Source organism: Pogoniulus pusillus, chromosome 6 (genome assembly GCF_015220805.1).
Source record: "Pogoniulus pusillus isolate bPogPus1 chromosome 6, bPogPus1.pri, whole genome shotgun sequence".
Classification (NCBI taxonomy): Eukaryota; Metazoa; Chordata; class Aves; order Piciformes; family Lybiidae; genus Pogoniulus; species Pogoniulus pusillus.
In genome coordinates this window covers 446,216-469,859 of record NC_087269.1, presented here as the reverse complement: position 1 = coordinate 469,859, position 23,644 = coordinate 446,216, and the positions used below count along the sequence as shown (strand labels likewise).

At 66.8% G+C, this 23,644-nt stretch overlaps 2 protein-coding genes across 2 annotated transcripts in view; both read right to left on the bottom strand.

Annotated features, from left to right (window-relative positions):
* Positions 1 to 541: 541 nt before the first annotated feature.
* On the bottom strand, positions 542 to 5,525 carry CHRNA10 (cholinergic receptor nicotinic alpha 10 subunit). Its single transcript, XM_064144056.1, is given in 6 exon segments — positions 542 to 1,210; positions 1,213 to 1,491; positions 2,417 to 2,949; positions 3,622 to 3,776; positions 5,089 to 5,261; positions 5,465 to 5,525. Coding segments are annotated over 6 exon segments (1,404 nt in total). The 3' UTR covers positions 542 to 1,007.
* Positions 5,526 to 8,866: 3,341 nt separating this feature from the next.
* The window catches only part of NUP98 (nucleoporin 98 and 96 precursor), a 43,546-nt gene continuing 28,768 nt past the window's right edge, over positions 8,867 to 23,644 (bottom strand). The window contains exons 23-33 of the mRNA XM_064144128.1: positions 21,994 to 22,399; positions 20,468 to 20,697; positions 19,181 to 19,501; positions 17,285 to 17,442; positions 16,198 to 16,341; positions 15,038 to 15,180; positions 13,834 to 14,055; positions 12,895 to 13,136; positions 11,811 to 11,965; positions 11,226 to 11,337; positions 8,867 to 10,294 (exon numbers count right to left, since the gene is read on the bottom strand). Coding sequence (XP_064000198.1) covers positions 10,077 to 10,294; positions 11,226 to 11,337; positions 11,811 to 11,965; positions 12,895 to 13,136; positions 13,834 to 14,055; positions 15,038 to 15,180; positions 16,198 to 16,341; positions 17,285 to 17,442; positions 19,181 to 19,501; positions 20,468 to 20,697; positions 21,994 to 22,399 — 2,351 coding nt within the window. The 3' untranslated portion in view covers positions 8,867 to 10,076. The remainder of the gene's footprint in view (positions 10,295 to 11,225; positions 11,338 to 11,810; positions 11,966 to 12,894; positions 13,137 to 13,833; positions 14,056 to 15,037; positions 15,181 to 16,197; positions 16,342 to 17,284; positions 17,443 to 19,180; positions 19,502 to 20,467; positions 20,698 to 21,993; positions 22,400 to 23,644) is intronic.

Sequence of the window (23,644 nt, the reverse complement as noted above, 5' to 3'; positions counted from 1 at the left end):
GCAGCCCCAAGGCTCCAGGCAGGAGCAGCCCCAAGGCTCCAGGCAGGAGCAGCTCCAAGGGCTCCAGGCAGGAGCAGTTCCAAGGGATCCAGGCAGGAGCAGCTCCAAGGGCTCCAGGCAGGAGCAGCTCCAAGGAATCCAGGCAGGAGCAGCCCCAAGGCTCCAGGCAGGAGCAGCTCCAAGGGCTCCAGGCAGGAGCAGCTCCAAGGGCTCCAGGCAGGAGCAGCTCCAAGGCTCCAGGCAGGAGCAGCTCCAAGGGCTCCAGGCAGGAACAGCTCCAAGGTTCCAGGCAGGAGCAGCTCCAAGGAATCCAGGCAGGAGCAGCCCCAAGGCTCCAGGCAGGAGCAGCTCCAAGGGATCCAGGCAGGAGCAGCCCCAAGGGCTCCAGGCAGGAGCAGCCCCAAGGCTCCAGGCAGGAGCAGCTCCATCCATGCCAACTGTTCCAGGGCTGGTGCCACAACTCTCCTAGGGACAAGAGGCCCTGGGACCAATCCCAGCTGCCAGCAGGAGGAGGAGGACACAGCTCCAGGGTTTATCTCCTTTTATTGGGTGCAGGGAAGGGGAGAACCTGGGGCCACAGCTTGGTGTGGTCACTCTGGGAGCTGGGACTGCTCAAGCCTGAAGCTGGGACAGGTCCTGCTGCTGAGCTCCTGCTCCCTGCTGCTGGAGGAGCTCCCAGCCCACAGCTGCTGGACCAAACCACCCTCATGGGACAGCTGTGGTCGAGGTCCCACTGCTGGGCTCCTGCTCCCTGCTGCTGGAGGAGCTCCAACCCTACAGCTCTCTGAAGGCTGCTTGGTCTGAGCCACCCCCAGGAGATATCTGTGGCCGAGGTCCCACTGCTGGGCTCCTGCTCCCTGCTGCTGGAGGAGCTCCCAGCCCACAGCTGCTGGAGCCCCAACCCCTACAGCTGCTGGCCCAGGCCACCCTCCTGGGGGCTTCGGTGGCCAGCACCGTCCCTGGCAGAGGCAAGGGGCGAGGGGGTTGAGGTCAGGGCGTGGGGGTCGTCAGGCAGCTTTGGCCAGGACCAGCAGGCTGATGAGGAAGAGCATGAGGAAGAAGACCCCCATGAAGAAGCGATCCATCACCTTGGCCACCTTCTTCCAGTCCCCGGCGCGGCGCTGCGCGGCTCGGTGCCGGCGGAAGCAGGCGGAGATGGAGCTGACGTTCCTCAGCAGCCCCTGCTGGTGGCACAGGCAGCGGCCCAGGGGGCAAGCCCCTGCCCCCCCCCCCGCCCGCCTCCCCCCCCCTGCGGCTTCTCCCCTGGCCCGCCCCGGTGCCCCCTGCCCATCCGCGCTGCCCGCCGAGGGCTCCTGCAGCTCTCGCCCACCTCGGAGACGCAGCAGATCCTGGCCAGGTGGTGCAGGAAGAGCCTCCTGGCCCAGGGGGGCACAGGCCTGGCCCCCGGCCCGCAGTGGTGCAGGTTCATGATGAAGATGGTCAAGGCAGTGGAGGCTGCGATCATGGTCATGGTGGCGATGTAGTACTTGCCTGGGTGGGCACCGGGCAAGGTGGGCACGGGGAGGGGGCAGGGAGCAGCAGCTCCTGCCCAGCCCCGACAGGCACCGACAGCTCCTGCCCGGCACCGACAGGCACCGACAGCCCCTGCCTGGCACCGACAGCTCCTGCCCAGCCCCGGCAGACACCGACAGCTCCTGCCTGGCACCGACAGGCACCGACAGCTCCTGCCTGGCACCGACAGCTCCTGCCCAGCCCCGACAGACACCGACAGCTCCTGCCTGGCACCGACAGGCACCGACAGCTCCTGCCTGGCACCGACAGCTCCTGCCCAGCCCCGACAGACACCGACAGCTCCTGCCTGGCACCGACAGGCACCGACAGCTCCTGCCTGGCACCGACAGCTCCTGCCCAGCCCCGACAGACACCGACAGCTCCTGCCTGGCACCGACAGGCACCGACAGCTCCTGCCTGGCACCGACAGCTCCTGCCCAGCCCCGACAGGCACCGACAGTTCCTGCCTGGCACCGACAGGCACCGACAGCTCCTGCCTGGCACCGACAGCTCCTGCCCAGCCCCGACAGGCACCGACAGTTCCTGCCTGGCACCAACAGGCACCGACAGCTCCTGCCTGGCACCGACAGCTCCTGCCCAGCCCCGGCAGACACCGACAGCTCCTGCCTGGCACCGACAGGCACCGACAGCTCCTGCCTGGCACCAACAGGCACCGACAGCTCCTGCCCAGCCCCGGCAGACACCGACAGCTCCTGCCTGGCACCGACAGGCACCGACAGCTCCTGCCTGGCACCGACAGCTCCTGCCCAGCCCCGGCAGGCACCGACAGCTCCTGCCTGGCACCGACAGCTCCCACCCAGCCCCGACAGACACCATCCTCTCCTCCTCCCCCCACCTCCTCCCTGCCAGGACCCGTGGCTCCCGCCGGTGCCGCCGCCCTCACCGATGAGCGGCAGGCTCTCGGCGGGGGGCATGCTCTCGGCCACCAGCAGCTGGAAGACGGTGAGCGCCAGCAGCACTGTCACCCCCAGCGACACCTTCTCGCCGCAGTCTGCCGGCAGGTAGAAGCCCAGCGGGGCCAGGAAGGAGACCATGAGGCAGGGCAGCAGCAGGTTGCAGATGTAGAAGGAGGCTCTGCGGCGCAGCAGCAGGGTGTAGGTGACGTCGGGGAAGGGCTCGGAGCAGCAGCCGTAGGTGACCACGTTGCGGGTGGCAGGCATGCCCAGCACCTCCCACTCCACGTTGCGCACCAAGTCCCGCAGCTCCCCGGCCCCCGGCAGGTGGCGGAGGTCCAGCTGGTGGCCGCTGTAGGTCCAGGAGCCGAAGGTGAGAGGGCAGCTCTGGCCGTCGAAGGGGAAGTAGGAGACGTCCACCCGGCAGGAGCTCTTGGTGATGGCAGGAGAGTCCCACTGGATGCGCCCGTCCGAGCTCAGCACCACGTTGGTCTCCATCGAGCTGCCGAAGCGGTCGGCGGCGCTGCGGGGAGGGGAGCAGGGGCTGGGGGGAGGGCAGCAGGGGCTGGGGAGGGCAGCAGGGGCTGGGGAGGGCAGCAGGGGCTGGGGAGGGCAGCAGGGGCTGGGGAGGGCAGCAGGGGCTGGGGAGAGGGCAGCAGGGGCTGGGGAGGGGATCAGGGGGCTGGGGAGAGGGCAGTAGGGGCTAGGGAGGGCAGCAGGGGCTGGGGGGAGGGCAGCAGGAGGCTGGGGAAGGCAGCAGGGGCTGGGGAGGGGGCAGCAGGGGCTGGGGAGGGGGCAGTAGGGGCTAGGGAGGGCAGCAGGGGCTGGGGGGAGGGCAGCAGGAGGCTGGGGAAGGCAGCAGGGGCTGGGGAGGGGGCAGCAGGGGCTGGGGAGGGGGCAGCAGGGGATTGAAGGATGGTTGGGGGGCACTGGCCACAGCTGGGGGCTGAAGGGGGTCTGGGATGGGGGCTGAGGGCTGGGAGTGGTTGTGAGGCCACCAAGGCCACCCCAAGGAGGAGGTCTCAGCACCTCTGCCCCCCCAGCCAGAGGTGGCACAGCCCAGCTCGAAGGTCTCCAGGCTGCTGCCAGCCTCCTCTGCCACCACCCTGGCACCCTTGCCTGGGGGTGAGCACCTGCAGGTGCCACCTCCACCATGCCCTGCAGCAGCTGCTGGAGGGGCTGAGGCCCAACCCACTTGTTGTAGAGGATGATGTCAGGCCTCCAGACGTAGCTGCTGGGCACCCTGATGCTGGCAATGCCACCGTAGGCCTCCTTGTCCCAGCTCAGGTGGGCATCCTGCCAGGCCTGGCGCACCCACAGGTAGGAGGTGAGGACCTGGTTCCTCTCGTCCTGCCAAGGGCACAGGCTGCAGCTGCAGGGGCAGGGGCACCCCCCCCTGCTTGTGCCCAGGCTTGGGGGCAGCTGAGGTGGTGCCAAGAGGTTCGAGGTGATGGCACTGGAAGGGGCCGAGGTGGGTTTGAGGGGGTGTGGGGGACGGGGTTGGAGGGCACTGAGCTGGATCTGGAGGCTCTGGGCAGGGTTGGAGGGCTCTGAGCTGGGTCTGGAGGGCTCTGAGATGGGGTTGGAGGCTCTGGGCAGGGTCTGGAGGGCACTGAGCTGGGTCTGGAGGGCTCTGAGCTGGGTCTGGAGGCTCTGAGCAGGGGTTGGAGGCTCTGGGCAGGGTCTGAGGCTCTGGGCAGGATCTGGAGGGCTCTGGGCAGGGTCTGGAGGCTCTGGGCAGGGTCTGAGGCTCTGGGCAGGATCTGGAGGGCTCTGGGCAGGATCTGGAGGGCTCTGGGCAGGATCTGGAGGGCTCTGGGCAGGGTCGGAGGCTCTGAGCTGGGTCTGGAGGCTCTGGGCAGGGTCTGAGGCTCTGGGCAGGGTCTGAGGGCTCTGGGCAGGGTCTGAGGGCTCTGAGCAGGGTCTGAGGGCTCTGAGCTGGGTCTGGAGGCTCTGGGCAGGGTCTGAGGGCTCTGAGCTGGGTCTGGAGGCTCTGGGCAGGGTCTGAGGGCTCTGAGCTGGGTCTGGAGGCTCTGGGCAGGGTCTGAGGCTCTGAGCTGGGTCTGAGGGCTCTGAGCTGGGTCTGGAGGGCTCTGGGCAGGGTCTGAGGGCTCTGGGCAGGGTCAGAGGGCTCTGAGCTGGGTCTGGAGGGCTCTGAGCTGGGTCTGGAGGGCTCTGGGCAGGGTCTGAGGCTCTGGGCAGGGTCGGAGGCTCTGGGCAGGGTCTGGAGGCTCTGGGCAGGGTCGGAGGCTCTGGGCAGGGTCTGAGGCTCTGGGCAGGGTCGGAGGCTCTAGGCAGGGTCTGAGGCTCTGGGCAGGGTCTGAGGGCTCTGGGCAGGGTCGGAGGCTCTGGGCAGGGTCGGAGGCTCTGGGCAGGGTCTGAGGGCTCTGGGCAGGGTCTGAGGCTCTGGGCAGGGTCTGGAGGGCTCTGGGCAGGGTCTGAGGGCTCTGGGCAGGATCTGGAGGCTCTGGGCAGGATCTGGAGGGCTCTGGGCAGGATCTGGAGGGCTCTGGGCAGGGTCTGAGGGCTCTGGGCAGGGTCTGAGGCTCTGGGCAGGGTCTGAGGCTCTGGGCAGGGTCGGAGGCTCTGGGCAGGGTCGGAGGCTCTGGGCAGTGGGTCCGGGGGGGGGCTGGGAGCTGCCGTGCCCCCTGCCGGCTCTCACCATGTCGATGATGTGCGAGAGGCTGACCTGCAGGCTGACCCTGAGGGCGCTCTCGGTGTCCTCCACCGGGCGCAGGGCGCTGGAGTAGTTGGCGAAGAGATCCTGCAGCAGCCTCTGTGCCACCCTGCCCTCAGCTGCCAGGCAGCCTGCCAGGGGCCACACCTTGGCCAGGGCTGCTGGAGGCTTCCACCACCCCAGCCCCTCCCCCCCCGGCTGCCAGGAGCATCCCAGGACCTCCAACCCCCTCCTCACTGCCAGCCTCAGGCTCACAGCTGCGTGGGGCTGGGGGATCCTCTCCCCTCACCCAGGGGGTGCAGGAGGGGGGTGGGGGGGGTCCACCCAGCGGGCCTGGTGGTTCACCTCCCCCCAGGCTCACCTGGGGCCAGCAGGCAGCTGAAGATGCAGAGGGAGAGCAGCAGCTGAGCTCCAGGCTCCATCCCTGCTCCTGGGGGCAGCTCCCAGGGGATGCCAGGGCTGGGATGAGGAGGGGGTGGCAGAGCCCCTGGCAGGGCCGCAGAGGCTCTCAGGGCAGCCTGCAGGCAGCAGGGCATGGAGAGAAGCAACTCAGCTGCCAGAGGGGGGACTTGCAGGGGGTCAGGATGGGGGCTGGGGGCAGCTGAGTCCTCAGCCAGGACCTGGCAGGGCTCAGGACGAGCTCTGGAAGCCAGCAGCAGCCCAAGCCCATGCAGCTGTGTGCCCAGCTGGCACAGCTGCCCCCATGCCAGGCAGTCCCTTCCCTCCCTGCCCAGCAGGAGCTGCCAGGGCCCTGAGCTGGCTCCGGGGCCGGCAGGGATGGGTTTGCTGCTCACCTCCTCTGGAGCTCCTGCTGGCAGCTTCGTGCTCTGGAGAGAAGCCTGCCCTGGGGCAGCTGGCAGGGCAGGGTGCCAGGGGAGGTGCCCAGCAGCCTGAAAGCAGCAGCTGGGGCAGGGAGCTGAGAAGCTCCAGGAGAAGTTGGCTCAGGCAAAGGCAGGTCCGAAGCAGGAGGCTGTGGAGGGCACCAGGAGGAGCTGCTGGCACCTGAGGGGCATGGCCTGGAGGAGCCACTCAGGTGCCAACTGCTTCAGCCTCAGCTGGCCTGGAGGATGACTCCTGCTGGGGGAAAAGGAGCCCAGGAGAGACAAGAGGGCAGCAGGGAGGAGAAGGAAGCAGCAGAGAAGTGACTTCAGCCCTCAGGAGATCACTTCAGCCCCTCAGATCACCTCAGCCCCTCAGGAGATCACTTCAGCCCCTCAGGAGATCACTTCAGCCCCTCAGGAGATCACCTCAGCCCTCAGGAGGTGCCTCCAGCCTGGCAGGATGCCCCCAGCCCCTGCTGCCCCCTCCCACCAGCCCAGCAGCAGCTGGCAAGCTGGGCAGGGCAGAGCAGGCTCTGGAGAGCCCAGGTCGGGTTCCAGCAGCTGAATTATTGAGAGCTGAGGCTGGGGAGAGCCAATCAGGGCAGGGGCAGGAGCTGCAGAGGGCCCTGGCAGAGCTCCCTGGATGCCAGCTCTGGTGTCGGGTTCAGGGGGGGCTGATGCCAGCCTGGCAGGAGAGGCAGAGGGAGGAGGCAGAGGGAGGAGGCAGCAGGGAGGGACTCAGCCTGGCCCTGCAGCAGCAGAGTCATGGAGCTTGGGATGGGAAGGAGCTTGGAGGTGATGGAGGCCAAGCACGGCCCCAGCCCTGCCCCAGCACCACCCTCCTGCTGCAGCTCCAGAGCCTCCCCCTTGGCCTGCCCCAGCAGCTCCTGCTCCAACCTCTGTGCCCAGCTCTCTCCTGGGCCCCTTCCAGCCCTGCCAGGCCCCCACAAGGTGTCCCTGGAGCCTGCTCCGGGCTGTGCCCCCCCCAGCTGTGCCAGCCTGGCCTGCCAGCAGAGGGCTGCCAGCCCTGCCAGCATGGCTGTGGCCTGCTCTGGCCCTGCCCCAGCAGCTCCCTGCCTGTGCTGAGCCCCCAGAGCTGCCCTCTGCCCAGGGCTGCTCTCCAGCCTCTCTCCCCCTCCCCCCGAGCCTGCACTGACCCCTGGGGGTTGTCCCAACCCGACCTTGGAGCCAGGTGAGGAACCTGAGGAGGGTCACCAACTGCTGCAGCTCCCTCCTGGAGCCTCAGTGGGGGCAGCTGTGGCCCAGAGCAAGCCCCAAGCTGCTGCTCACAGCCCCACAGTGGCCTCCGTGGCTGGGTGGGGGTGAGGAGGGAGCTGAGGTTTTTCTCCCCTCCCCCACCCCAGCTCAGGCTCCCAGCAGCAGAGCAGAGGAGAGCCCAGTTCTATAAACACTTTATTCTTTGTGTTCCTCCAAAAGACAGAAAATATCTAAAGCTTTGATTGCTCCTTGGCCAGAGCCTCCACACAGCCCCCCCGGGCAGCAGCTCCTGCAGCAGGCTGCTCCTGCAGGGCTCCCACACAGCTGCTCCTGCAGCAGGCTGCTCCTGCAGGGCTCCCACACAGCTGCTCCTGCAGCAGGCTGCTCCTGCAGGGCTCCCACACAGCTGCTCCTGCAGCAGGCTGCTCCTGCAGGGCTCCCACACAGCAGCTCCTGCAGGGCTCCCACACAGCTGCTCCTGCAGCAGGCTGCTCCTGCAGGGCTCCCACACAGCTGCTCCTGCAGCAGGCTGCTCCTGCAGGGCTCCCACACAGCTGCTCCTGCAGCAGGCTGCTCCTGCAGGGCTCCCACACAGCAGCTCCTGCAGGGCTCCCACACAGCTGCTCCTGCAGCAGGCTGCTCCTGCAGGGCTCCCACACAGCAGCTCCTGCAGGGCTCCCACACAGCAGCTCCTGGGGGGCTCCAGCAGGCTGCTCCTGCAGGGCTCCCACACAGCAGCTCCTGCAGCAGGCTGCTCCTGCAGGGCTCCCACACAGCAGCTCCTGCAGCAGGCTGCTCCTGCAGGGCTCCCACACAGCAGCTCCTGCAGCAGGCTGCTCCTGCAGGGCTCCCACACAGCAGCTCCTGCAGGCAGCTCCCACACAGCAGCTCCTGCAGGGCTCCCACACAGCAGCACCTGCAGGGCTCCCACACAGCAGCACCTGCAGGGCTCCCACACAGCTGCTCCTGCAGGGCTCCCACACAGCTGCTCCTGCAGGGCTCCCACACAGCAGCACCTGCAGGGCTCCCACACAGCAGCTCCTGCAGGGCTCCCACACAGCAGCTCCTGCAGGGCTCCCACACAGCAGCTCCTGCAGGCAGCTCCCACACAGCAGCTCCTGCAGGGCTCCCACACAGCTGCTCCTGCAGGGCTCCCACACAGCAGCACCTGCAGGGCTCCCACACAGCAGCTCCTGCAGGGCTCCCACACAGCAGCTCCTGCAGGGCTCCCACACAGCAGCTCCTGCAGGGCTCCCACACAGCTGCTCCTGCAGGCGGCTCCCACACAGCAGCTCCTGCAGGCGGCTCCCACACAGCAGCTCCTGCAGGCAGCTCCCACACAGCAGCTCCTGCAGGCAGCTCCCACACAGCAGCACCTGCAGGGCTCCCACACAGCAGCTCCTGCAGGCGGCTCCCACACAGCAGCTCCTGCAGGCAGCTCCCACACAGCAGCTCCTGCAGGGCTCCCACACAGCTGCTCCTGCAGGCAGCTCCCACACAGCTGCTCCTGCAGGCAGCTCCCACACAGCTGCTCCTGCAGGGCTCCCACACAGCTGCTCCTGCAGGGCTCCCACACAGCAGCTCCTGCAGGCAGCTCCCAGGAGCTTGTCTGGAGCCTCCCAACCAGCACCCAGCAGCTCCTGGGGGGCTCCAGAAGGCTGCTCCTGCAGGGCTCCAACCAGCACCCAGCAGCTCCTGGGGGGCTCCAGCAGGCTGCTCCTGCAGGGCTCCCAGGAGCTTGTCTGGAGCCTCCCAACCAGCACTCAGCAGCTCCTGGGGGGGCTCCAGCAGGCTGCTCCTGCAGGGCTCCCACACAGCAGCTCCTGCAGGCTCTAAACAAGCTCCTGCAGGGCTCCAACCAGCACCCAGCAGCTCCTGGGGGGGCTCCCCCAAGCCCACGGGACCCCCCCCCCAAGCCAAGCACACTTGGTTCCAGAGCCACAGGAGACCCCAACCTCAGCCTTTGTGGGCTCCTTTCCCCCCTATCCTCCCCCCCAAATCAGTCATTTGTGGTTGTAGGAGAGACCAAAGCAGGTTGAGAAGGGGCAGAGGAGACTGTGGGAGCCCTGCCCAGGCTGGGCAGCAGCAGGAGGGTGAGGAAGAGCCTGGGGGGGGATGAAGATGTTCTGCCCTCCGTGGGCAGGTGACCTCTGCTGGCCCCCAAGGAGCTGGGGAGGGTGTGGCAGGTGCCAGCTCCTGGGGCCAAGCTCCAGCCTGCAGCACCCAGGAGGTGTCCAGCTTAGGGCAGAGCTCGGCCGTAAGGCACAAGCTGAGCTGGCACCTGCCAGGGCACCTCCACTGCCAGCCCTGGCAGCAAGCAGCAGCTCACCCACCCCAGGGGCTGAGGAGAGCACAGCAGGGAGGCCAAGAGAGGCTGCTGAAGGCTCAGCTCCTCCAGCACCAGCAGGGAGACCTCTGCACACAGCCGGGAGCTTCCTCCTGCTGCTCCCACAGCCTCCTCTTCCTCCTCCCACAGCCTCCTGCCCCAGCAGCCACCTCCCTCCAGCAGCTGCTCGGCAGCCTCTGCCTGCAGCCAGGGCGGTGGAGCTCAGCCGGGAGCAGGCTTCAGGGGCAGAAGGCAGCGCCCAGAAAGCTCCAAGCAAGCCCTAGGTGCTGGAGGCTGCGGCTGGCAGCGCCCCCCTGGCGGCCGCGGCTGAAGCAGTCCCGGTGGCGGCTGTCGGCGGCAGCTGGAGCCGCCCCCTGGTGGCAGCAGGTGGAGGCGCCCCCTGGCGGCGGCAGCTGGAGGCGCCCCCTGGTGGCAGCAGGTGGAGGTGCTCCCTGGCGGCGGCAGCTGGAGGCGCCCCCTGGAGCCTGCTGAGTCCACGGCGGCCAAGGAGGGGCTGGAGGAGGCCCCGGGAGGACGGGGCCGGGGCGGAGAGGAGGAGGTGCAGATGCCGAGGGCGATGGCAGGCAGGGCCGGGGCAGGTCCTGCCCTCAGTGAGTCCACAGAGTCAGCTCCCGCAGGTAGGCCTGGGTGAGGCTGCGCAGCTCCTCCAGGGCATAGTCCTCGGGCATGGGCAGGCGGCCCAGGTGCGGTGCCAGCAGCCTCAGGGGCACCTTCTGCAGCTCTGCCAGGGGCTCCGGGGGGGCTTCGGGCAGCTGCTGCAGGCTGAGCACCACCCGCAGCAGGTTGGCAATGCGCTTGGCCATCTCTGCAGGGCAAGGGGCAGCCATGGAGGCCACGGGCAGCCAAGCTGCTGGGGGCACCCCCCACAGCAGCTGGCACAGGGGCACCGTGCCCAGGGAGGGAGTGAAGATCTCTAGAGGAGGAGGCTCCACAACCTGGCTGGGCAGGCTGGGCCAGGGCCTGGGCACACTCAGCCCAACTAAACTGCTTCTGATGCCAGCTCCTGGCTGCCACTTGGTGCCCCTTGGCACCACCCAGCAGATGCCAGCCCCCAGCCTCCTGCCCTCCACCCTTCAGAGAGGGGATCAGGGAAATCAGAGAAGTGGAGGCCAAGCATGGCCCCAGCCCTGCCCCAGCACCACCCACCCATGGCCTCAGCACCACAGCAGCAGAAGGCTGAGGCTGGTGCTGAGGAGCAGCAGAGGCAGCAGCAGGGCACTGCTTGGCCACAGCCAGGGGTGCCAGGGAGCTGCAGAGCCCCACAACGGCTGCCCTCAGCCTCCTCTGCTGCAGCCTCAGCCCTGCCCCAGCTCCCTCAGCTGCTCCTCACAGCTCCTGCACAGCCTCCTCCTGCTCCTCCACACCCTTGCCCAGCTCTGCTGCCCTGCTCTGTGCCCTGCCCCAGCCCCTCCTGCCACTGCTGTGCCCAGCCCTGCCCCCAGCCTGCCAGCTGTGCCCTCCCCACTGGTGAGATCCAGGAGCTCCTGAGGATGCCCTCAAATGGGATTCAGGAGGCCAATGTAGGCCAAAGCCCTTTGCCTGGGGGTGCTGACACCATGCCCTAGAGGGTGCCCTGTGCCCAGGTGGTCTCCCTGGAGCCTCCTCCAGGCTGATCCCCCTCAGCTGTGCCCACCAAAGGCCTCCCACCCCCCACCCCCACGTGCCTGCGAGCTGCTGTGCTCCAGCTGAGGGACAGAGCCTCCAGGCTGGTGCCCTGCAGGGGCTGGTGCCCATACCTGACTGTGCCAGGCGGTCCTTGGCGCTGTGGCACTGCAGCTGCTCCACCCTGCTGCAGAGTGAGGTCACCTTGGTGTGCAGCCTCTCCAGCTCGTAGGGGGAACAGTCCAGCTGCAGGGCAAGCACAGCAGCTCAGCCCCAGCCTGCTGGGCAGGGAGCTCTGCAGCTCAGCCAGGCCAGGGGCACCCACAGCAGATGGCCTGGGTGGGTGGAGTGGGGCTGGTGCCACAGCTGGCACCTGGCAGCAGGGCTGGGGGCAGCTCAGCCCTTGAGGATCCTCAGGTGGCACATGGCAGGGGTCAGGATGGGGCTTGGGGGCAGCTGAGTCCTCAGCTAGGACCTGGCAGGGCTCAGAACAGGGTCTGGGGGTAGTTGAGTCCTCAACCAGGAACTGACAAGGGTCTGGGGGCCCCAGCCCGGAGCAGGCTCCAGGGACACCTTGTGGGGGCCTGGCAGGGCTGGAAGGGGCCCAGGAGAGAGCTGGGCACAGGAGCTGCTGGGGCAGGCCAAGGGGGAGGCTCTGGAGCTGCAGCAGGAGGGGTGAGGAAGCTGGACCCAAGGGCAGCAGAGGCTGCAGCTGTTACCTGCTGGATCCTGTCCACCATCTCAATCACCAGGATGTAGTCAAGGTAGACCAGGCCTGCCAGCTCCCACTCCTGGATCAGAGAACTTCTCTCTGGTGGGGCCAGGTCCTCCAGGAAGCCCTTCAGGTACTTGTAGTTCTCATTGATGATGGCATCTGGAGAGGACAGGAGGTGAAGGACCAGGCCAGACCCTCCTGGCATCTCCACAGCCTTAGCTGCTAAGAGGCAGAGCTGCTGCTGGTGCCCCAGGGAGGTGTGCAAGGGATTGGGGTCAGCAGGCAGAGTCAGGAGGTTCTGCTGGAGAGCAGCTGGGGGGGGCCAGCAGGGGCAGCAGCAGCCTGGCATGGAGCAGCAGTGGTGTGGGCAGCAGGGGCAGGGCTTGTGCCCGGGAGGAGAAGGCTCCCCAGGAGGAGGAGAAGGCTCCCCAGGAGGAGGAGAAGGCTCCCCAGGAGGAGGAGAAGGCTCCCCAGGAGGAGGAGAAGGCTCCCCAGGAGGAGGAGAAGGCTCCCCAGGAGGAGGAGAAGGCTCCCCAGGAGGAGGAGAAGGCTCCCCAGGAGGAGGAGAAGGCTCCCCAGGAGGAGGAGAAGGCTCCCCAGGAGGAGGAGAAGGCTCCCCAGGAGGAGGAGAAGGCTCCCCAGGAGGGGGAGAAGGCTCCCCAGGAGGGGGAGAAGCTCCTTCACAGGGCTGGGAAAGGCTCTTTAGGAGGAGAAGGGTCCCCAGAGGGAGGAGAAGGGTCCCCAGAGGGAGGAGAAGGGTCCCCAGAGGGAGGAGAAGGGTCCCCAGAGGGAGGAGAAGGGTCCCCAGAGGGAGGAGAAGGGTCCCCAGAGGGAGGAGAAGGGTCTCCAGAGGGAGGAGAAGGGTCCCCAGAGGGAGGAGAAGGGTCCCCAGAGGGAGGAGAAGGGTCCCCAGAGGGAGGAGAAGCTCCTCCACAGGGCTGGGAAAGGCTCTCCATGGAGTGGAGGGAATCCTCCACCACCCTCTGCCCTACAGCCAAAGCTGCTCTGAAGCCTCCCCCTGCTGCCCCCACCGAGCACCCCCCAGCTTGGCCTGCTGGAGGGAGGAGGCAGCAGCAGAGGAGCCTCACCTGAGGCCAGGTGCCTGACCACCAGCCTGTGGCACTGGTTCCAGTGGCCAGCCTTGAACAAGAAGAAAGCCTCCTTGTGCTTGTCCCCCTCCACCCTGGCTCGGACTGCCTTGGCCTCGTGGATCCAGGCTGGGGGCACACAGAGCCTCTGGGTGAGGAAGGTCTCCTTGGCCCAGCCCTCAGGGCTCTCCTGCAGCTGGCAGTGGCGACTCAGCAGCTCCCGCACCGCCTTCTCCCGCAGCCTGGCAGGGGACAGAGGGGACAGGCTGGGGCCTGGCTCCAGCACCACACCTGCTCTGCTGGGGCTGGCCCTGCTGCCTGCAGGGAGATGAGCTCCAAGGTCCTTCCAACCCCAGCTCTGCTCTCAGCTTGGCCACTGAGGCAGAGACAACTCAGATGTTGGAAACCCAGAGACAGACAAAGGAGGAGGAGGAGGAGGAGAAGGAGGAGGAGATGACCCAAAGCCAGACAGAGAAGAAGGAGGAGGAGGAGGAGATGACCCAAAGCCAGACAGAGAAGAAGGAGATGACCCAAAGCCAGACAGAGAGGGAGGAGGAGGAGAAGGAGGAGATGACTCAAAGCCAGACAAGAGGAAGAGGAGAAGAAGGAGGAGATGACTCAAAGCCAGACAGAGAAGGAGGAGGAGGAGGAGAAGATGACCCAAAGCCAGACAGAGAAGGAGGAGGAGGAGGAGGAGATAACTCAAAGCCAGACAAGAGGAAGAGGAGGAGAAGGAGGAGATGACTCAAAGCCAGACAGAGGAAGAGGAGACCACCTGAGGCCAGAAAGGGGAGGAGCAGCTGCAGAGGCCCAGCCCACGGGCAGGAGCTGCTCCGAGCCAGCCCTGGCTGCCAGGGCGCTGGGGGCAGGGAGCTGTGGCAGCTGTGCCCAGCTGCAGGGCAGGGCAGCAGGGGCAGGGCTGGCCCCGCAGGCACTCACCGGGGGTCTGGCTGGTGGAGGAGGATGAAGATGCTCCACTCCCAGAGGCCTTCGCTCTCCAGCTGGGCAGCATAGCCCACGTTCAGCACTCCCTGGCTCTGCTGGCCCAGGTGGGTGAAGTTGAGGGCCCTCAGCACCTCCCAGAGGTGCCAGCTCAGGCGGTAGTCCAGGGGGTCTGAGGTCACACTCCGGGGGTCCAGCAGCTGGTCGAGGTCGTAGTGCCTGTGGGGAGGAAGGGCTCCAGCATGGGCATGAGGGGGGGATGGGCTGGGGGCACCTTCAGCGGGCATGGAGCTGTGGGATGGGTTGGAGGCACCTTCAGAGGTCATGGAGTCATGGAAGGGTTTGGGTTGGAGGCACCTTCCAAGGTCATGGAGTCATGGAAGGGTTTGGGTTGGAGGCACCTTCCAAGGTCATGGAGTCATGGAAGGGTTTGGGTTGGAGGCACCTTCCAAGGTCATGGAGTCATGGAAGGGTTTGGGTTGGAGGCACCTTCCAAGGTCATGGAGTCATGGAAGGGTTTGGGTTGGAGACAACTCCCAAGGTCATGGAAGGGTTTGGGTTGGAGGCACCTTCAGAGGTCATGGAGTCATGGAAGGGTTTGGGTTGGAGGCACCTTCCAAGGTCATGGAGTCATGGAAGGGTTTGGGTTGGAGGCACCTTCCAAGGTCATGGAGTCATGGAAGGGTTTGGGTTGGAGACAACTCCCAAGGTCATGGAAGGGTTTGGGTTGGAGGCACCTTCAGAGGTCATGGAGTCATGGAAGGGTTTGGGTTGGAAGCACCTTCCAAGGTCATGGAGTCATGGAGGAGTTTGGGTTGGAGACACCTTCAGAGGCCATGGAATGAGGGCTGGAAGTACCCCTAAAGGCCATGGAAGGCTGGAGGCAGCTCCAGCCACCTCCCATGCCTCCATTTCTGGAAGGGCCTTCCTTGCCACCAACCTTCCCTTCCTCCTCCTCCTCCTCACCTCCTGGAGCCCCCTCAGCACCCTGCCAGCCTTGCTGGGGTCTGCAGAGCAGAACCCCACAGATGCTCTCCAGAGCTGCACTCTGATCACCTCCAGCAGTGCCACTGGCACCTGCCCCCCTCAGGTGCCAGGAGCAGCTCTGGGTGTGTCAAGGGAAGCCTGAAGGTGCTTTGAAGCCCCTGGGGTGGGCACTGAGGGCATGGCTGAGAAGAGCTGGAGCCAGGGCCCCACCTACCTGTCACTGTAGAGCTTCAAGAGGTGGAAGGAGACATCCCTCAGAGGCCTTCCTCCATGATCCTCCTCTTCCAGGACGCAGCCAGAGTCCTCCAGGTAGGGTGGCAGAGGGCAGCAGGCATATTTCTCACTGGCTGGGCTGTTCTGCACACACAGGTGGGCACAGGTGGGCACCAGGCTGAAGGGCAAACACCCCCACCAAGAGACAAGCTAAGCCCCAGAGGGGCTCCCCCGGGGAGCTGTGGTGTGTGTGGAGCTGCCTCTGACCCCAGGAAGAGCCAACCCTGAACCTGCTGGACTCAGGGGGGCACCAAACCCATCCTGGCCCTGGCAGGGCTGGGACTGGCAGAGCCATGTGGATGGCTGCCAGCTGCAGGAGGTGCCAGCAGGGGAGTCCCTCAGCTTCTCCCCATCACCCCTGGGCTGCAGCCAGACCAAGGCCAAGCCTGAGCCAGCAGCAGAAGTGAAGCATGGGAGGAGAGCTGGGAGGTGATGGAGGCCAAGCACGGCCCCAGCCCTGCCCCAGCACCACCCACCCACGGCCTCAGCACCACAGCTCTGCCCCTTGCCAGCCCCTCCAGCCATGGCCACTGCACCACTGCCCTGGGCAGCCTGGCACAGGCCTGGGCAAGCCTCCAGGGGCACAAAGTGCTCCTCAGGCACAAGCTCCACCTGCCCTGGCACAGCCTGAGGACATCTACTCCAACCTGCCCTGCCCCAGCCCCTCCTGCTACTGCTGTGCCCAGCCCTACCCACAGCCTGCCAGCTGTGGCCTCCCCAGTGCCAGCCCAGGGGCACAAGCCCTGACCTGCTCCTGCTGCCCACACCACTGCTGCTCCATGCCAGGCTGCTGCTGCCCTCCTTGTCCACCTGGGCACCCTCTGGCTGCTCTCCAGCTGCTGCCACCAACCCCCCAGGCCCTTTCCAGCCACTCTGCCCCCAGCCTGGAGCCTTCCTGGGCTTGCTGTGCCCCAGGGCCAGGTGCCAGCCCTTGCCCTCGGTGCCCTCATCCCATTGCCCTCCCCCATGGCTGCAGCCTGCCCAGAGCCTTCTGCAGCTCCCTCCTGCCCCTCCAGCAGGTCACTTCCCCCCCCCAGCTTGGTGCCAGCTGCCAAGTGAGCACCGGGGGAAGGTTCATGCCCAGGCTGTGCCCCTGCCTACCTGGAATGCTGCCTCATACATGCCCAGGGCAGCAGAGATGGAGGCTGTGGGGGGCAGCAGGTACCAGAGGTGCAGGGCGAGGCAGCGCTTCCAGTCCAGCTGTGAGCAGATGTTGATGCTGATCCTCTCCGACAGCTGCCACACCTGCAGGGCACGAGGAGGGCACCAACTCACCACAGAGAGCTCAGCAGGGACCAGCTGGGCAACAGCAGCAGGCTGGGGTGGTGGGAAGGGAGCTCTGGAGCTCAGGGCAGCCTGCCCAGGGGCACTGTGCCCGGGGGGTTGGAAGCTGTGCACAGGAGGAGGCTCCACAGCCTCTCTGGGCAGCCTGGGCCTGGCTCCAGCACCCTCACAACAAACAACCTGCTCCTGATGCCACCTCCTGAGTGCCACTCAGTGCCCCTCACCCCTTGGCAGCACTCAGCAGCTGCCAGCCCCCAGCCCCTTGCCCCCACAGCCCCTTCAGCTCCTGCTGAGCACTGCTCAGATGCCCTCTGGGGCTGCTCTGCTGCAGGCTCCCAGCCCCAGGGCCCTCAGCTGCTCCTCACAGCTTCCCCACAGCCTTCCCCACAGCCCTGCCCAGCTCTGCTGCCCTCCCCTGGCCCTCAGCCTCTGCCCAGCCTCCCCTGGGCTCTCTCCAGCCCTTCCCAAGCCTCTGAACTGGGCAGCCCCAACCCTGCCCCCAGCACTCAGCTGTGGCCTCCCCAGGGCAGGGCAGAGGGCAGCAGAACCTCCCTGCCCCTGCCCCTGCTGCTGCCCACACTCTGCTCTGTGCCCCCCAAACACCTTTGGCCTCCTTGGCTCCCCCAGGGCCCCTTGCTGGCTCCTGGGCACCTCCTTGTGCCCCCCCAGCACCCCCAGCTCCTTCTGCTGGCAGCTGCCCCCCAGCAGGTCCCCCCTCAGCTGTGCTGCTGCAGGAGCTTGGCCCTGCCCTGGCCCTGCTTGGCCTCCAGGAGCTTCCTCACCACCCAACTCTTCCTCTCTCCCAGAGAACATCTCCTGCCCCTCTCCTGGTGCCCACCACCCGTTGTGGTTGAGTTCCAGAGCCTGAGGGGTGCAGAGGGGCAGGGAGGGCAGAGACACTCACAGGCTTCCCAGCCAGGAGGGCGAAGATCCTGAGCCTCTCCTCCTGGATGAAGGCATCAGCCTGCAGCCTGTGCCAGTCCACCAGCTGCATGGTCAGCAGGTCCCGCACAGGCTGACTCCCTGCCAGCTGGGAGAGCAGCAGTGCCAGCCTGTGGTCACCTGGCAGAGACACAAGCCCAGGTCAGCCCCTCCAGAGCCCCCCCACCGAAAAGAGGCCCCCCCCAACAAGAGAAGGGCCTCTCCAGGGGGGACACCCCAAAAGGGAGGCACCTTGAAATGGACCCCCCCAAAAAAGGAAGCCTCTCCAGGGGGCAGCTTGAAAAGGAACTCCAGGGTGGATCCCAAAGGGGAGCACCCCAAAAGGGACCTCCTCCAGGGGGGGACCCAAAAAGGAGCACCCCAAAAGGGACCTCCTCCGGGGGGAGACCCAAAGAGGAGCACCCCAAAAGGGACCTCCTCCGGGGGGGACCCAAAGAGGAGCACCCCAAAAGGGACCTCCTCCGGGGGGGACCCAAAGAGGAGCACCCCAAAAGGGACCTCCTCCGGGGGGAGACCCAAAGAGGAGCACCCCAAAAGGGACCTCCTCCAGGGGGGACCCAAAAAGGAGCACCCCAAAAGGGACCTCCTCCGGGGGGAGACCCAAAGAGGAGCACCCCAAAAGGGACCTCCTCCGGGGGGAGACCCAAAGAGGAGCACCCCAAAAGGGACCTCCTCCGGGGGGGACCCAAAGAGGAGCACCCCAAAAGGGACCTCCTCCGGGGGGGACCCAAAGAGGAGCACCCCAAAAGGGACCTCCTCCGGGGGGAGACCCAAAGAGGAGCACCCCAAAAGGGACCTCCTCCAGGGGGGACCCGAAGAGGAGCACCCCAAAAGGGACCTCCTCCGGGGGGAGACCCAAAGAGGAGCACCCCAAAAGGGACCTCCTCCGGGGGGAGACCCAAAGAGGAGCACCCCAAAAGGGACCTCCTCCAGGGGGGGACCCAAAGGGGAGCACCCCAAAAGGGACTTCCTCCGGGGGGAGACCCAAAGAGGAGCACCCCAAAAGGGACCTCCTCCAGGGGGGACCCGAAGAGGAGCACCCCAAAAGAGATCCCTTCCAGGGGGCACCCTGAAAGGAACCTCCAGGAGACACTCCAAAGGGGACCTCAAGAGAGGGGCACCCCAAAAGGGACCTCCCTCTAGGGGGGGGCCCCAAGGACCTCCAGGGAGAGACCTTAAAGGAACCCACTCCAGAGGGGAGACCTCCAAGCACCTCCGAGGGAGGCAGGAAGGGGCTGCCAGGAGAGGGATGCCAGGAGAGGGATGCCAGGAGAGGGATGCCAGGAGGGGGCTGCCAGGAAGGGGGCTGCCAGGAAGGGGGCTGCCAGGAAGGGGGCTGCCAGGAAGGGGGCTGCCAGGAAGGGGGCTGCCAGGAAGGGGGCTGCCAGGAAGGGGCTGCCAGGAAGGGGGCTGCCAGGAAGGGGGCTGCCAGGAAGGGGCTGCCAGGAAGGGGCTGCCAGGAAGGGGCTGCCAGGAAGGGGGCTGCCAGGAGGGCGCTGCCAGGAAGGGGATGCCAGGAAGGGGCTGCCAGGAAGGGGGCTGCCAGGAAGGGGCTGCCAGGAAGGGGGCTGCCAGGAAGGGGGCTGACAGGAAGGGGGCTGCCAGGAAGGGGGCTGCCAGGAAGGGGGCTGCCAGGAAGGGGCTGCCAGGAAGGGGGCTGCCAGGAGGGCGCTGCCAGGAAGGGGATGCCAGGAGGGGGCTGCCAGGAAGGAGCTGCCAGGAAGGGGCTGCCAGGAAGGGGCTGCCAGGAAGGAGCTGCCAGGAAGGAGCTGCCAGGAAGGGGCTGCCAGGAGGGAACTGCCAGGAGGGAACTGCCAGGAGGGCGCTGCCAGGAGGGCGCTGCCAGGAGGGCACTCACCTGCCTGCTGTGCCAGCCTGCAGGCCTCCCCCACCCTGCTGGCAGTCAGGTAGCTGAAGACGGCGTCGAGGTGGTGGCCGCGGGGTGCCAGGGACACCTCCTGCTGGACGCGGGCGGCGGCGGCGGCAGAGAGCCAGCGGGAGAAGGCTCCGCGGCGCTGCAGTGCCAGGCTGTGCCCCCGCGGCTCTGCCAGGCTGTGCCCCCGCGGCGGCTCCGGGCTGTGCCCCGGGGGGGGGTCCGGGCTGCCAGCCAGCCCTGGCAGCCTGCCCCACAGCGCCTCGCACAGGGTCCACGCCAGGCACCAGGCTCTGACCACAGCTCCTGTGAGAGACAGAGGGAGAGAGAGAGGTCAGCAGGGTGGGAGAGAGGAGAGGAGCTGGAGAAGGTCCTGGAAGGGACACTTGGGAACAGGAATGGGGGTGAGGGAGTCCAGAGGAGGGCAACACCCCCCAGGGCACCGCTGAAGGCAAAAGGCCTTAGGCAGGTGGCAGAGGTGCACCAGGTTGATGCTGGCAACAGCCACGGAATGGGCTGGAGAAGACCCCCAAGGGGATGGAGGCCAAGCATGGCCCCAGCCCTGCCCAGCACCACCCACCCACGGCCTCAGCACCACAGCTCCCAACCCCCTCCAGCCATGGGCACTGCACCACTGCCCTGGGCAGCCTGGCACAGGCCTGGGCAAGCCTCCAGGGCCACAAAGTGCTCCTCAGGCACAAGCTCCACCTGCCCTGGCACAGCCTGAGCCCATCTCCTCTGGGCACAGCCCTCAGCACAGAGCTTGGCCCCAGCTGGCTCCAGGCTGCTGCCAGGCAGCAGAAGGCTGAGGCTGGTGCTGAGGAGCAGCAGAGGCAGCAGCAGGGCACTGCTTGGCCACAGCCAGGGGTGCCAGGGAGCTGCAGAGCCCCACAAGGGCTGCCCTCAGCCTCCTCTGCTGCAGCCTCAGCCCTGCCCCAGCTCCCTCAGCTGCTCCTCACAGCTCCTGCACAGCCTCCTCCTGCTCCTCCACACCCTTGCCCAGCTCTGCTGCCCTGCTCTGTGCCCTCAGCCTGCCCCCAGCCTCCCCTGGGCTCTCTCCTCGCTGCTGCCCACACCTGGGAGATTCCAGCTGAAGGCCTGGACCTGAGTCCAAGCATGGCCCCAGCAGTGCCCCAGGGCACCACCAACCCCTGGCCCTCAGCTCCACAGCCTGCAGGGATGTGGCAGACAGGACCAGAGAGGCTCAAGGCCTTGCTCTGCTGGCACCTGAGCAGGACACAGCCTCAGTGAGCAGGAGGATCCCAGCCTCACCTTCTGCCCCAGCAGAGTCCTCAGCTGCCTTCCTGACCCAGCTGGCATAGTCGTGGACAGCAGCCACGCCAGGGTTGGGTGCCAGGAGGGGGCAGGGCTGGTCCATGTGGACAGTGCTGTGCTTCAGTTTGATCTCCAGGGGGGTGAGGTAGAGCTGCTGGGCTCCAGCCCCCTCCTGCTGGGCCAAGCTCAGCTTCTCCAAGTGAACCTTGAAAGGAGACTCCGAGAGCCTGGAGGGAAGGAGAAGGTGGAAGCAGGTCTGGGCTGGGTGCCCAAGCACAGCTGAGCTCCAGCACCCAGCCTGGGGCTGCAGCCAAGCTCCCTGCCTGGCCCTGGCCCCGGGGACAGCAGCCAAGGGCAGCAGCACCCTCTGAAGGCCTTGGGGCCATGGTGCAGCTCTGCAGAAGGCAGAGGCTCGCTGAGCTGGGTGCCTCCAGCTCCCCAGAGGACAGCCTGTGACCAGAGCTCAGGCAGGGAGGGAAGCATCAACCCAACAAGGCTTTGAGGGTTGGAGAAGACCTCTGGGATCATCAGCTCCAACTTTCAAGCCAAGTTCTTGACCTCCAACCACCACGAGGGCTGGAGAGGTCCTTTAGGAGGTTGGACTTGATGAAGTCATTGACCTCCAACCACAGAATCACAATGAAGGTTGGGAGACACCTCCAAGATCAACTCCAACCTCCTAAAGGCCAAACTATTGACCTACAATGACAGAACCACCAGGAAGGTTGAGGGAGACCTCCAAGACCACCAAGATCAACCTTCTAAAGGCCAAGTTCTTGATCTCCAACCACAGAATCCCCACGAGGGCTGGAGAAGACCTCTGAGTTCATCAGGTCCAACCTCCTAAGAGGTCAAGTCAGTGACCTGCACCCACAGAGCCCCCCCAGGAGCTGGAGAAGCCCTTTAGAAGCTTGGATATGATGATCCTGGAGGGGAAGATCTTCACCTCCACCCACAGAGCCCCCCCAGGAGCCAGAGAAGCCCTTTAGAAGCTTGGATATGATGATCCTGGAGGGGAAGACCTTCACCTCCACCCACAGAGCTCCCCCAGGAGCCAGAGAAGCCCTTTAGGAGCTTGGATGTGATGATCCTGGAGGGGAAGTTCCTGACCTGCACCCACAGAGCCCCCCCAGGAGCCGGAGAAGCCCTTTAGGAGCTTGGATGTGATGATCCTGGAGGGGAAGCTCCTGACCTGCACCCACAGAGCCCCCCCAGGAGCCGGAGAAGCCCTTTAGGAGCTTGGATGTGATGATCCTGGAGGGGAAGTTCCTGACCTGCACCCACAGAGCCCCCCCAGGAGCCGGAGAAGCCCTTTAGAAGGTTGGATGTGATGATCCTGGAGGGGAAGTTCCTGACCTGCACCCACAGAGCCCCCCCAGGAGCCAGAGAAGCCCTTTAGGAGCTTGGATGTGATGACCCTGGAGGGGAAGCTCCTGACCCGCACCCACAGAGCCCCCCCGGGGGCTGGAGGAGAGCTCCGAGTGCCCAGCCCCGGCTCGGAGCAGAGCCCCGGCGGTACTCACGCCGCGGCGGGCGCAGGCAGGCGGCGCTCCGGCAGGGGGCGCTGCGCGGGGGCGCTGCCCAGGCGCTGCCCGCAGTGTGCCAGGGTCCAGCAGGGTGCCCAGCCCACGCGGAAGGAGCGCCCCATGAAGAGCCCCATGTCCATCAGCAGCCTGCCCTTGCCGTAGGCGATGGAGACCTCCAGCGGCACCAGCCCCTGCTGCCGCCGCACCCCCACCGCCCGCAGCGCCAGCTCGGGGGGGGCCGCGGGCAGCGAGACGCTGGCGGCTAACGGCGACAGGGGAGGGGCTGCAGACCACGGCCCCGGCGGGGGAGGGCTGCCCGGAGCCTGCAGAGCCTTCAGCGCTTGAGGAGCAGCGGCGGGGGGGTGGAAGAGGCTGGCGAATTTGGACTGGAGCAGGCCACCGACTGCGGAGAGAGAGAGAGAGAGAGGAGAGGGAGGGTGAAGGGCAGGGTGGCATGGGCTGGGGGCACCTGCAGAGGTGAGGGAGTCTTGGCATGGGTTGGGCAGGAGGCACCTCCCAGGCTCGTCCATCCCAGCCTGCAGCCAGCAGGGCCAGCCCCAGGCAGAGCAGGCAGCTCAGAGCCCAAACCCCCTGCCCTGGGCTGCTGCCAGCCAGGGGGCAGCTGCCAACCTCTCTGGCTGCCCTGGCACAGGCTCTGCCCAGCCTCCTGCTGCACAACTTCCTCCCTCCTCCTGCACAGCTTCTCTGCTGCAGCTCCAAAGCCTCCCCCTTGGCCTGCCCCAGCAGCTCCTGCTCCAACCTCTGTGCCCAGCTCTCTCCTGGGCCCCTTCCAGCCCTGCCAGGCCCCCACAAGGTGTCCCTGGAGCCTGCTCCGGGCTGGGCACCCCCAGCTGTGCCAGCCTGGCCTGCCAGCAGAGGGTTGCCAGCCCTGCCAGCATGGCTGTGGCCTGCTCTGGCCCTGCCCCAGCAGCTCCCTGCCCTCCCCAGAGCTGCCCCAGCCCTGCAGCTGCCCTCTGCCCAGGGCTGCTCTCCAGCCTGGCTGTGCCCCAGGGCTGTGCCAGCTGCAGGACCTGGCCCTTGGCCCTGCTGCCCCCCCTGAGGCTCCCCTGGTTCTACACCTCCAACCCCTCCCAGTGCCCCTGGCTGGATCCCAGCCCTCAGCCTGGTGTCTCCTGCACCACATCCCTGACGAAGGCACTGAGCAGCCCTGGGCCCAGCATGGACCTCGAGTTCCACCTCCTGTCACCCACCCCCCCACGGCCACCCAGCCATTGGCCACCACCCTCTAGCTGGTGAGGAACCAGGCCAAGGGCTTTGGGGATGTCCAGAAGGACCAGGAACGAGCTCTGGGTGGTGCCTGCTGGGGATGGAAGGCCACAGGCTGGAAGTGGCCCTGGTGAAGCTGTCAGAGCTGTTCCTCCTCCCGAGGTGCCCAACTGGAGTGGGCACAGGGCTGGGCTCAGAGAACCCCCAGGAGCTGCCCTCTGCTGGCCCAGGCCAGTGGCCACGGGGGACCAGGCACAGCGAGGGGGAACTTAAGGCACCTCTGGAGCACCCTTCCAGGGCAGAAAATATCCCCAGCTGGACACAGCAGCAGAGGAGGAGGGGAGCAGGAGGAGGAGGAGGAGGGGAGCAGGAGGAGGAGGAGGAGGGGAGCAGGAGGAGGAGGAGGAGGGGAGCAGGAGGA